General features: G+C 35.6%; 2 protein-coding genes across 4 annotated transcripts in view; one reads left to right on the top strand and one right to left on the bottom strand.

The window, feature by feature from the left end:
* The window catches only part of Ypel (Yippee-like), a 180,474-nt gene that overhangs the window by 86,115 nt on the left and 81,290 nt on the right, over positions 1–13,069 (top strand). Inside the window, exon 2 of one of the 3 annotated variants that reach the window (XM_074181819.1) lies at positions 11,005–11,116. The exons of the other annotated variants lie outside the window; for them this stretch is intronic. The gene's annotated coding sequence lies outside the window, so the exon portion shown is untranslated. The remainder of the gene's footprint in view (positions 1–11,004; positions 11,117–13,069) is intronic. 3 annotated transcript variants of the gene reach the window in all.
* Positions 627–6,416, bottom strand: LOC141485324 (uncharacterized). Its single transcript, XM_074181816.1, has 2 exons — positions 3,939–6,416; positions 627–826 (listed from the first exon to the last, which is right to left on the bottom strand). Exon 1 carries the CDS (start codon positions 5,537–5,539, stop codon positions 4,007–4,009), a length of 1,533 nt encoding a protein of 510 aa, XP_074037917.1. The 5' UTR covers positions 5,540–6,416; the 3' UTR covers positions 627–826; positions 3,939–4,006.

The following is a 13,069-nucleotide window of genomic DNA, read 5'->3' as shown; positions in this document are numbered from 1 at the left end:
CATGATTGTTGAAATACACATAACATAAAGTATGGAATGCTCATATTTCCATAGTATGATGATTGAAAACAAGTCTCATCTCAAAGCGATATATTATTCCAGGAAAAAGCGGCTTCATTCTGTTGACGCGAAATATTTGGCTTGAGTATAAATAAATATATGATGTTTTCCCGCCATTTTGGTTTGCGGATGTATATGCAGACGAAAATAGCAGACTTGAATATAATCTACCACAAATTTAATTATAGTATTCCAGGAGTATAAATCCGTAAAGAATGTACCGAGTTGCTTTGCAGAACTCTTCCTGCTAATGTTGGAACTTATCTTTAGAACGTAGAGACCCAGGCTTTTATTTTGTTTTACTATATATTCAATATTTCATAAGTATTATTCTTGGTGTTTCTGGATACTTGTTTTCTAATCTGATACAGATCCCAGTTAATCATACGATATCCGTAGTGACTAATACCCAATCGTCACAAAGGCAGTCGTGTTAATAACAATCGTTATAATTTGCAAGTATTGCCATTATGACAAAAGGTCACCCAATTTAGTTTTTTATTGAAAATTATATTATAAACTTATAAATACAAACTTATAAACTTTTCAAAAATGATACACGATCCTCACTGTTCCCGGTTTATTTCAAGACTGTCTATTATTCACTTATTAGTTATACAACTCGATATCGACGATGCTGGTGAATCATATAGCGAGTCATTACAGTTGCCTTTGTTCCCTTGAACAGTCGTATCGCCAGTAAATTTCCTCCAGATTTTAACAGTCGGCCACGCTACACTTGTCCGCGTCCTCGCGATCCAATCACCTGAGAAATAACAACAATTTAGTAATAAGTGGTGGCACGAATGCACATTTAAATCAACATAGGTGGTCTGCTCTGGATACTCGCTTAGCTGAAAATAAACCCCACATGACTAGTAAAACACAAGGGGTTGATGCATCAACACAAGTGAAGGAAACAAATAATAACAACAACAACAGCATGTAACATATCCGTCAGACATGCTCACCCAGGAGGAGTCCCAGTTAGCATACGTTGTTAACTAGGTCCCCTCACTCTCCGTAAATAAGCGCTTATTCGTTGTCAGATTCTCCTCGTCAGAATCTGAACTGACTTGTACATTGAAGGCCTTCATCTTATCAAGTGAAACAACCCCGTGATATTTTCTCTGCGATCGAGAAGATCCGTCAGGGTCTTTCACTACGTATCGATCGTGGTCCAATGCTTCAACAACAACGTAGGGCCCACTATATTTGGGAAGTAATTTCTTACTTCTTCCACTATTATTTGTTCGTATCGTTCGGATCAGCACTCGATCTCCAATTTTAAAGTTCCTACCAGCTGAACGACGCGCGTCGAATTTTGTCTTTTGGCATTGTTGCCTCTTATCAATTCGAGCTTTTGCGTTTGCTCTGGTTTCGTCTAAGTTACAATCTCCTTGGGGTTCTAGAGCTATTTCGTTGTCTAGAACCGCGTTTTTTATTCCTCGCGGATGATAACCGAAGAATAATTCATATGGCGTCTTGCCCGTCGCTGAATTCTTCGTTGAATTCAGTCCCCATTTTATTTTTGAGACGTTCATATCCCATCTTTCCTCATCTTCCGTTGATGTGGAAAGTGAAGATAGAATCGTTCTATTATATCGTTCCACCTGACCATTTGCTCTGGGAGTTGCGGTAGCATTCAGGACGTGTTTGATATTGAGTTCTCGGCAGTACTTTTCAAATGCCTTGCTTGTGAAACAGCTTCCTCTGTCGCTTATTATCCTTCTTGGTACTCCAAAGTTCTCTACTATACTTTTCAAAAACGATATGAGTGGTTGAGTCTTGGTGGATGGCACAGCCTTCATGAAAACGAATTTTGTAAAGGAGTCCACTATCACAACGAGATATTGATTCCCTCTCTTCGACTTTACAAAAGGGCCTAAGTGGTCGACGTGTAACGTATCGAATGGTACTGCCACTTTTTCAATAGGATGCAGGTATCCGGGCTGTCTTCCCCCAGGTTCCTTGTTGTATATGCATGGCAAACAGGCGTCTGTGAATTTCTTGACATACCTTCTCATTCCAGGAAACCAATATAACTGGGATATCGCTGATAGGGTCTTTTCGAACGATAAGTGTCCCACTCCGTCATGGAAATGCAATACAACTTGCCGTCTCGCAGCTTTTGGTACAACCCACTTCTTGCCATCGGGTAACTTTCTATACAACCGACTTTTTTCGATACAATAGTCTTTGTGAATTTGTTGTTCCTCGTAGTCTGCGGGCAGCTTGTTCAACACTTCAATTAAATATTTGCATCTGTCGTCCATCATCTGTGCATGTAATACCCAGTCTTCGTTGGTAATATTTACTTCATTCACGATAACACCGAAATTTTGATAATGAATTTGACCTATTGGATTCCTACTCAGTGCATCGGCATGTGACATTCTTGATCCGGGACGATATTCTATCTCAAATGTGTACTCTTGTATCGCCAGCCACCATCTTCCAATTCTAGGTACAATATCTCTTTTACAGAATGTCGTTCTTACGGCGTTGCAATCTGTAACTATTTTGAACGTAATCCCTATCAAATAGATGCGGAAATTTTTCAGAGCGCTAACAACGGCAATGGTTTCCAGTTCATATGAGTGATACCGTTGTTCCTCCTTGCTTGTCTGCCTGGAATAGTACATGACTGGTCGCAGTTTCCCATCGTGTTCTTGTAGAAGGATCCCTCCGAGCCCCCATTTCGATGCGTCCGTATGGACTTCCGTCCTTAGCTTTGGGTCGTAAATAGCCAGTAATGGTCTGGTGATGAGTTTTTCCTTAAGGGTCTCGAACGCTCTAATTTGATCTGATCCCCAAGAGAATACTACGTCCTTTTTTGTTAACATGGTTAACGGTCTGGCTATACTTGCGAAGTTTTGGATATATTTTCTGAAGTATCCTGCCAAACCTAAAAATTGTCTTACCGTTTTGATGTCCGTGGGACATGGATACTTCTCCACAGCTTCGATTTTTCTTCTTCCAGGTTGAACGCCCATTTGACAAATTTCGTGTCCAAGGTATTCAACTTTTTCTAGGAAAAATTGGCACTTAGCGAGTCTCAATGTTAAACTTGCGGATTTCAGGGCATCGAATATCTTCTCCAGACTGAGAAGGCCCGATTCAAAATCGTTGGAAGGAATCAGTATATCGTCCATGTAAACGATAAGATTGCCGTAGCGTAGATTTCCTAAAACCTTATTGACGGTACGTTGAAATACTGCTGGAGCATTGCATAAGCCGAAGGGGACCCTGAGGTACTCATAATGGCCATCAGGTGTTATGAAAGCAGTTTTTTCCACTGATGACTCTTCTATAGCTATCTGATGATAGCCGGATGCTAAATCCAAGCTAGTGAAGAACTTACACCCCTTGAGTTTTTCTAGGAAATCATCTGTGTGTGGGAGAGGGAACCTATCTTTGACGGTTTTCGAATTAAGTGCTCTGTAATCCACACACATTCGATGTTCACCATTTTTCTTTTTAACAAGCAATATAGGGCTAGAATATGGTGACTGCGATTCGCGAATTATTTCGTTTTCCAACAAATCGTCCACTATCTTCTTTACCTGTTCACGCTTCGAATGCGAAAGCCGGTATGGACGATAGACCACTGGCTTGTTGTCGGTGAGGTGTATGGACATTTTGAGTAGATCCGTTTTTCCTAATTCCCCGGTATGTTGGGCAAAGCAACATCTGAACCTATTTATTAAATCAAGCAAACGTTTTGCCTGCTCTGACGTGAGATTTTCATTATAAATCAAATCGGTTTGTCTAAACAGTTTTTGGTCATTTATCACCACTGAATTATTATTAATTGCAAAACAGGATTTATCTTCGAAACACTGTACACTTCGTACTAAAATATGTTTCGTACTCACCTCAATTTCTCGTTGAGAGATGTTCGTGAGGGACACAAAGCCATCTTCGCCTTGTGTGATGCATTCTCCTATATAATGCTCTCGATTTGGCACTGATCGTAGACTTCTCCATTCACGGCATTTCGTGACGTAACAGCGATCATTGCAGTAGTCTTAGGTGGGACAACGACGGTCTCCTTGGCCCATAATGGTATTTTCCTCGGGGCTGACTGAAGCACCTCGTTTATGTCGTCGCTCGAAGAGAGTATTCGCACTTTTCCCTCTGCCACTATCATTACAACATGTGGCAAGCTTAGGAAAGGTTGACCCACCATAACAGACACCTCTTGAGCTGCATTTGGTACTACAAAAGCTTTTACGTTAGCCTCTGCATTGTCTAATTCTATGGTGAACTCTGTCTCCCCTAAAACAGAAACTTTTGATGCACCGTACCCTGTTATCGTTACAGAGCTGGCATTAATCTTTAGTTTCAGTTCGCGCGCTTGTTCCTCTCTAATCAGCATAGCACCACAACCAGTGTCGACGTAAGCCTTGGACGGCATTCCGTTTATTCTGCAGTCGAAGAAGTATTCGTCGTTGTGACATTGTTTCTTGAACTCCGCGATCTGTATTTTGAAATGTCGCCTGCAATCCTTCTCTAAGTGACCCAATCGCTTGCATTTGGAACACTCCAGTTTAGGTTTAGGACAATTGTTCGAGAAGTGCCCAGGTTGTTTGCAATTGTAACACCGCTGTTCTTTCGTGTTACTCCTGAACTTCTTAAACGGGCTTCTAGCTTTTCGTCGGTCATCTGAGTGGAGTCGCTTCCTAGACGGTACGGGATTTGAGGTAGGGTGAGGAGAGTATGAAGAATCAGCCTCTTGGTTAAGAGACGAAAGAAATTCTGCATAGAGAGCATCAGGTGTTTCATAGCGTCCAGCTCTCGCTCCAACTTGGATTGTTGGATTGTCAATTCCATCAATAAGACACGAAACTGCATGTTTTGGTTTGATTTCGCAAGCGTTAATCATATCCATCTTATCGAAATAGTACTCTTCCCATCCTTCCGAAGGCAACTTCCGTCGGTTGAGGAGTTTCCTAAGAGACGTCGCGTAATCTTGGTGCTCTGGAAACGATTTCAGAAGTAGAGTTTTCCATTCATTCCAGCTCAACTCGTACGAGCTCAAGTTGTCGTACCATTTTCGAGCTAATCCACTTAGGCGGCTCTGCATGTGGAATATTTTCGTGTGCTCGTTCCAACAATTCACTCTTCCCAATTGTTCTATCTTCTCGATCCACTTGGTACAACTCAGGTTAGGATTTCCTGGTTTGAATTCTGGGATACACTCTGGTTTGACAAAAACCTTACTGGTGCTCGGTCTTGACGAAACTTCATATTCGATGAGCCTTTCTACCAGTGATTCTAACCGTTGCACATTATCGCGAGGGAGTGGTGGCGTAGAGCTTCTAATAGTGGAGCGAACAGTCGAATCTACAACGTGTACTGCAGATCGTACACGCGAGTCACTGCGTTGTAGACGACGGTTTCCATTATGTTTGCGGCCATCGTCATCGCTAGAACTTTCGCTTGAACTCCGAGAACCAGATCTTGATCGACCCATTTCTTCAAACCCAGTAACGTCAATACTAGATATCAACGCAGAAAAAGACTATGACTAATTTATACCTTAATTAGTCTGCAATGATCAATATACCTGATATGTGAGCAATTAATTTAATCCAAAAAATCAACACTCAGTCTATACGTTGACTGAAAACCCTTCGTAGAACCACTAAACACTAATCAATATATTGTAAATCTAATATGTGAACTAATGATTAAACTCGGAAAAATAACACTCAGTCTATACATTGACTGAAAACTTTCCCACCAATAACGAGTAAATAATATAGTTAATAATAACGATACCTAACGCTATGATTATCGCTACCACGAAGAACTGCAAATATATACACGTTCGGCTAATTGTTACGTTAATTAGACCTTAAGATTTTGGCAACAATCATCGTAGACGAGCCTTAGTTAGTTTAGTTTTGTACTCACAGTTCCACACACTCAGGTGACTAATTTATACGTTAATTAGACCTTTAGAGTTTGGCAACAATCATCGTAGACGAGCCTAAATTAGTTCAAGTAGTGTACTTACAGTTCCACACACTCTGGTGAACAAAAGAACACAACCGTATGACTAATTTATACGTTAATTAGTAGCACAAAATCACTGATGAACCACGAACACTATGCACTCGGTAGAAGAGAGTTCTATCCCACCGCTGCTCTATAAACTTATAAATACAAACTTATAAACTTTTCAAAAATGATACACGATCCTCACTGTTCCCGGTTTATTTCAAGACTGTCTATTATTCACTTATTAGTTATACAACTCGATATCGACGATGCTGGTGAATCATATAGCGAGTCATTACAGTTGCCTTTGTTCCCTTGAACAGTCGTATCGCCAGTAAATTTCCTCCAGATTTTAACAATATATTATGAAAGTAAATCATCTCCCAAGTATCCTACAAAATTTTCCGGTTTTAATGTCAATTAACAACTGAGCAAGAGCAATTGAAAATGTGATATCGCCCGCAGTACATCCTGACATCACACTAAGCAATGAGCTTCGAGCGGTGACAACCGGGCCTGTAGTTGGAGATTATGAATCGCTGCCATCGTCGGATTTTGTTTCATTTGCTGACTGGTTTGAAAACACCACGTGTTACATATTCACGCAGTTGATACACTGCAGTAAACAACACACAACTTGCTCTCTACGGCTTCAGTACACGTATGTATTTCGCTTATCCGCCAGCACTGACGGCTGATGTGTCAAGTTTGACCACTCCCCGTTTCAACTATTAATTTGAAGGGGAAGATAAAGAGTGAAAATTAGTTTTTTTGCAGATGTACTATTTGCAACATAAACTTTCAAATAATGAAATAAAAAAATTTGGTAAATGAGCCCATTGTATGCTATCGAAGAAATTCAGGAAACCGCATCCACTTCTCTGTATGGTCACACTGACAATGAAAATGCAGGAGGTGGAGCATTTTTTGAAGGCAACTTTCCGAGCGAAATTTGAACTATACTCGATTTTTATACCGAACAAAGTGACCTGGAACCTATCCAGCAAAATGACCACCTCAAAGCCGCTTTATTTCTAACGCTTTATTTATAACGTCGAAGACCTTACAAAGAATTCACCTTCGGTTCCTTCTTCAAGGAAATGAAATCAGAGGCCGGATTCATCAAGTCTCCAGCGGCATAACGGCATAACTTTTTTACAAGTACTAAATTACCACCTACGGCAAAGGATTTCCCTTGTACTGCAAGAGATTGAATACGTCGTGGAAAAACAGAGAACATAATTCATTGAAACTAATAATTCCTCACCTTCAGTCAGATTCAAGCTCATAAACCTGATGTAGGTTTCACAATTATCAGGACGAACGATATCCATCATGGAGTTTTCAAGTAAAACTGAGACAACATCGTCCAAAAACAAGGAACAACGGGTGAAATATCTAGAAAATATTATGTTTATGATAGGAAAAATAATTCAAAATATATCCAATATATGAGAGATGAAATTGGCCGAATTTAAGGGGTGGAAAATTGTGTTTCACGATTTCGTGGGGAAGTAAACCTACTAGTGAAAAATGTATATACGGAAATTGTAGATAATGTATGGATCTACAAATGTCATTCGGTTTTTTCTATTATTACAGTTTTATTAAAACAACGATAAAAATAAAATAAAAACAACAATAAAAATTAATTGTCTTCGGGGCGACTTCATTGATTTCAGTGGCGCATTTCCTATATTTGGGGCAGACTTACCTTTCACTATTCACGAAATGCTGTAATTTTTTCAATCAAAATATTCAGTTTAACATTTTACATTGATTCAAAACCTAAAAAAATACCTAAAATACACATGTGTTGAAAACAGTTTTTTATGTATTTTAAAATAGCATGAAAAATAAATAACACTACTTTGGAAAATCTATCAGAAAATAACTTTTGTCGTTTTTCATATTTTTTTAAACATAAAATCTTGAATACAGTGTTTAGGTATGCAGAGAGTCAAGTTTTTCACCAAATTGGAAATGAGCAAATGGCACAAAACTAGTTCCACCACAGTTTTATCACTTACATCTTTTATTTTTTTTTTTGGGTCTAGTTTGCAACCATTTGAAACCTATTATTTAATAATATTCTGAGAAGAAATAATGTTTTCTGCAATATCTTGATATTAAAGTAGTTGATAATCCAATCATTTGGGAAAATTCTTTAAATCAGGATTTTTCATTTATTAATATTTTATGTCAGATGTTTTCATAATAATGTTACTTTTCTTTTGTACCATATAAAAGTAGATAATCAAACGAGAAAAAAGGCAACTGATAATTTCGCAAAAAAAACTTATTTTCTGCAATTGGATAGTTTATGTTTAGGATGAGATGTTTTTCGGAATGTATTCAGAATATCAAAATTAAATGTTGAACTGAATATTTCGATAATAATATTGAGCATATCAGACTTTTTTCGGAAATTTTGAAGTTGTATTTATGTGAAAAAATGATTCATACAAAAGTTATATATAAATAGATCTTTATATTACCTACAATTTTCATATTCAACTTTTTCCCGTACCTCAATTTATTTTTTCCGTAATCAGCACACTTTATAACTAGTTTTGTGTTGTTACTAATTTCTTTCCTTTCAAACATAATTTGCATAGGCGTAACTATGAAACTGTAGAAGGTAAATGTAAAAAGTTAAGTTTTCCACAGTTATATTGTCTAGATATTTACCCTACAAGAATGAATGAAATTAAAGAAAGGGTTTAATTAAAATATGTAGAACAGTGAAATTTGATAGTTAATCTATTGGGCTAATCAGTAATATGAGTTAGAAATGAAATTATGACGCTAAAACAAATGTTATTTACGGATATTGTTAATTAACGAAGTACTAATATATATTAAAAATATACTAAAGTAGAAAATAGAAAATGTTTTGTGATTCACATACTGAAGAACAATTGATTACTTAATTTTTTCTTCCTACTCCATAGAATAGAATAAATGCTTCATCTGGGGTTTGAACCCACGTTCTATATATTAGGATTGTGTCCAACGTGAACATTTCTAATTGCATTTAGTGGGCACAATTCATCACAATTTATCAATAAAAAAATAGGGAAAATAATTTCATCCTCTCTTTAGTTTCATATAAAAATATTCTGACAATATCAAGGTGCACTAGTGGAGTTTTTGGACACCCAACTGAAAGAAGAGATATTAACTATTTAAATAACATTCTATGGATTTACAGAAAGGGTCTACATGACGACTGGATTTTGATGTTTTTGAGATAGATTTTTATTTCACTTTGATATTTGGAAATATCATATGAAATGATGTACAGCAGGCAATAAACACACACAAACTAAAAAACGTAGACATGTTGATAAACACCGCCGATAATTCTAGATTCTCAAAAGTATTATAAAAAAATCGGAGTAAACATTAATGCATATGCATACATAATCTAAGATACCAATATATGTCAATTCACATCTACTTTTCATCACTTCGTAGAATGTGCAAAAATGTTCAGTAAGATGAACAACGAAACGATATCTAGCCTCATCTCGTTAAATGAATTTCTGGAAAGCCTGAAAGTGTTTTTCAATCAACCGAGTAAATATATTGAACAACACATTAAGCAAATAAGACACAACCTCATTTGCAAACCAGATTGTTTATCCAAATTAATTTTCCTAAGAGAATTTCTGAGAGAAGCACTATACCGGATACAAACCGATTCAGGCTTGTGCCTATAACTTTGAAGCCTCTCCTGGTATTAATGTGGGATTTTGACGGTTCGTATCACAATTGATTGTATCGAAAATATTTTTGTAGCATATTCACTTTTCCAACTTAGGAATTTCAAATCGGAACCCCCTGTATGTTACATTTTTGGATTCAACAATTCATTTCACATAAGAATGTCCTATTTTAGTGAATATTTACATGCTGTGAAGTTTTTTTTTTGTAAAAAATAAGTTTAGGAGGCTGCGACCAGTGAAAAACATTTGCTCTGCTTCCATGATCTAATGTGAAAATAGAATCGGTACTTACGCTTTTCTGGCTACACACTCATTGAAAAGGTCCTACAAATATTTTATGATGCATTGTATTACTCAGAAATATTTATTTTACCAAAATTTTGATATAATGTACACCCAAAATCATAAAAATCGTGATTTCAGTCGAAACTACAGCTCACATTAGAGCATACCCATTTATCTATCTGGTTGTGATTGAGACAAATAGGTTTAACGATGTCACATTTATTGATACCCAAAATTTAACAAAACTTCCTAGTGTACGATGACAGAAACAACGAATTGATCACATAACTATAAAGAAAATAAAGAGTCGATAGATGAAATAAATAGAAACTATTGTAAACTTTTTTGTTACACGACACCGGTGCTCTTCGTCTGGGATATTTTCAAAAGTCGTAGGTTGAGGAAAACTCAATATAAAAAAGAAGAATTTGAATAGTTGAGCACCACTAGGTTATAGAAATACATAATTATCCAAACCATGGAAATTATAATTCACTTCAATTTATATAAAAAAAAATTACGTTTTAATAAAACATATTTTATGAAATGTTGAATGAAAACGAACAGTCCATTTATTTGAAAAGAGTCAAGTTTTCCATCATGTGTTTGATTTTGCATATATTCTCCTCCATTTTTTTTTCCGTGGTTTCAAGCACTCAAATATTCCGTATTCAATTTTATTTAAAATACTCTAGGTACCAAATCCAATTCAACATAACTTTTTATCCAGTCATTGTTCACTAATGTTACATCCTGCCTCTGTCATCAATGTTGCTCTTCTGTAGGTTTTCAATATTGGCAAATGGCACGCTCAATCAAATTCGAAATCTTTCATACTTTCAATAATTTAAATTCATTCAATTTAATTTATTTCTTTACTAAATGGAGATGTTACTAGTTAACAATCTTTTTTTTTTAGATGAAGATTCCATACATGCAGTCCATCTGCATGTATGGATCTGAATCGAATCCCAGGCATACTGCTGTTTGGTTAGTGACCTCATAGACCAGGACTGAAGCCTTCAAAAATGGTAAAAAGTGAAAAAAAATAACATTAGGATGAAATTCATTAGAAAATGAGGGGAATATGATAAAAATGAAAGGAAAAATGGTTTATCTCGATTTTCGCCAAAACTACAAGTCCTATGGAAAAAAGTCAAATGGCAAAGTTGTAATTAATAAAAAGGTCTACAACTTTTGTATTTAGAATTTTTTCACATAACCCCAAAATTTATTTTTTGGTTTTATGATCTTTTTCAAAAAAAATGTCTACGAAATTTTATGAAAACTTACCTTTTTATGTAATTTATTTTATTTGAAATATATATTTTTTTCACCTTATTTTGACTTAATATCAAAAAAGCACCCTAATTTTCAGTCGAAAATTTTCGCATCAAAACATCAGCTTTTTTCAAAAAGTCGGTGTGCTTTTTGTTCGTTGAAATCTCTACTTTCTATTGGTGTAAAAAAAATATACATTACTAAAGTAAATGCCTTCAGAAAATGCAAATATTCGAAAAAAACTTGAATTCGAGTTTTTTTGTAAGCATTATGTACAATTTAGTCAAAAAAATGTGATTGCTGCAATTTTATTCAGTTCAGAATTTTATTTATTGAATTCTATTTACATTCATGTCATAGAAAATCTCATAAAATATAAATATACATGTAAATCGTACTATTGAATAGGTACTTTATTCTGATTACGTTATTAATTATAATATTTTAAAAATAGTTAATCTTCCAATCTTGATGTTTATCTTGATTTTTAATCACTTTTCCATTAGTTTTTGTCTCTGAAATGCATTTCTTCATCGTTAGATTCGACAAACCCTTCCAATTCTAGTTGATCTTCGAAATCTTCAAGATTTCCAGTCAGCATTGGTTCTTCATCCACAATTTCATCTGAATCATTAACTTCCTCGTATTGGAGCGCAATATTCAGAACCATGACAATTTGAGCATAAATTTGTACATTTTAAACCATGTTTTCGACAGCCTCATTTTAAACTGTTTCATCCAGTTTCACAGCTGCAGCAAATAGTTTTAATACTTCCGGAATTAAATCCTTTTATGTAAATTTGGGCATAATGCCACGTTGATGTTGCTTCTAGTCCCAAACTGTTGCTGAAATTTCGTTACTCAACCAAGTTTGAAGCTGATGATATGCCCTGTTCTGCTGCTCTTAATGTGGGTGGAAATTTTGACAAAATGAAAGATGATTTAATTTTTGCTAATTGATTTTTTTGAAATCTTAATCGATTCAGTGTAATTTTTTATGTTTACATTTATAAATAGATTTGATTAATTGAAATCCATTTTTTATATCTTATTCACTTGCATCTTTCTTATAAAAACATTGGCCAAATTTGACAAAGTTTTAGCGTCTAATAATGAATTTACGATACTTTTCTTTCCTTTTCCGGCAGATCCAGATATTATCGCTACCGGAAAAATAATGCAGAAATGCAATAATATTTTTGAAGGATTCATGTTTGAAACTATTAGACGTGAAAAATATATCCTTTACATTTCCAGAACCTGGTTTGAGAAAATGAATGTCATGATTATTTGAATTTAATTGATTTCAAAGGACCAAAACCCTTGTGACTGTAATATTTTCATTGAAGTTTTCATTATTTGGTCCTTGTTTTTCTCGTTACATAAAATTTTTTCTTGCAAAAATGGTATTTTTGTATGGTGTTGATAATCAAACTCTGGAATATTGTCTTATATTTTTCTACGACTACGTTCTCCTCTTTTAGTTGAAGTAGCTGCTGGTGACAGTTATAACGTTTCCTTTAAATTTAATATGCCACAATGGATACAGCCAGCTCTAGCATACGGAGGCAAGGGCGTGGATCTTTAGGACAAAAGCTATTTGGCTTTTTGGAAGTTCAAATGGGTGGTATCGAAAAGAATAAGATATAGAGATCTTACTAGGGCGCCATCTACAGCATATAATAGTTACTAATAATCCTTTT

This window comes from Leptinotarsa decemlineata, unplaced genomic scaffold (assembly GCF_025532065.1).
Source record: "Leptinotarsa decemlineata unplaced genomic scaffold, Ldec_3_MD MMD2_tig00026316_RagTag_RagTag, whole genome shotgun sequence".
Taxonomy (NCBI): Eukaryota; Metazoa; Arthropoda; class Insecta; order Coleoptera; family Chrysomelidae; genus Leptinotarsa; species Leptinotarsa decemlineata.
Note: the sequence above shows the minus strand (reverse complement) of the source record. Positions and strands in the feature narration are given on the sequence as shown.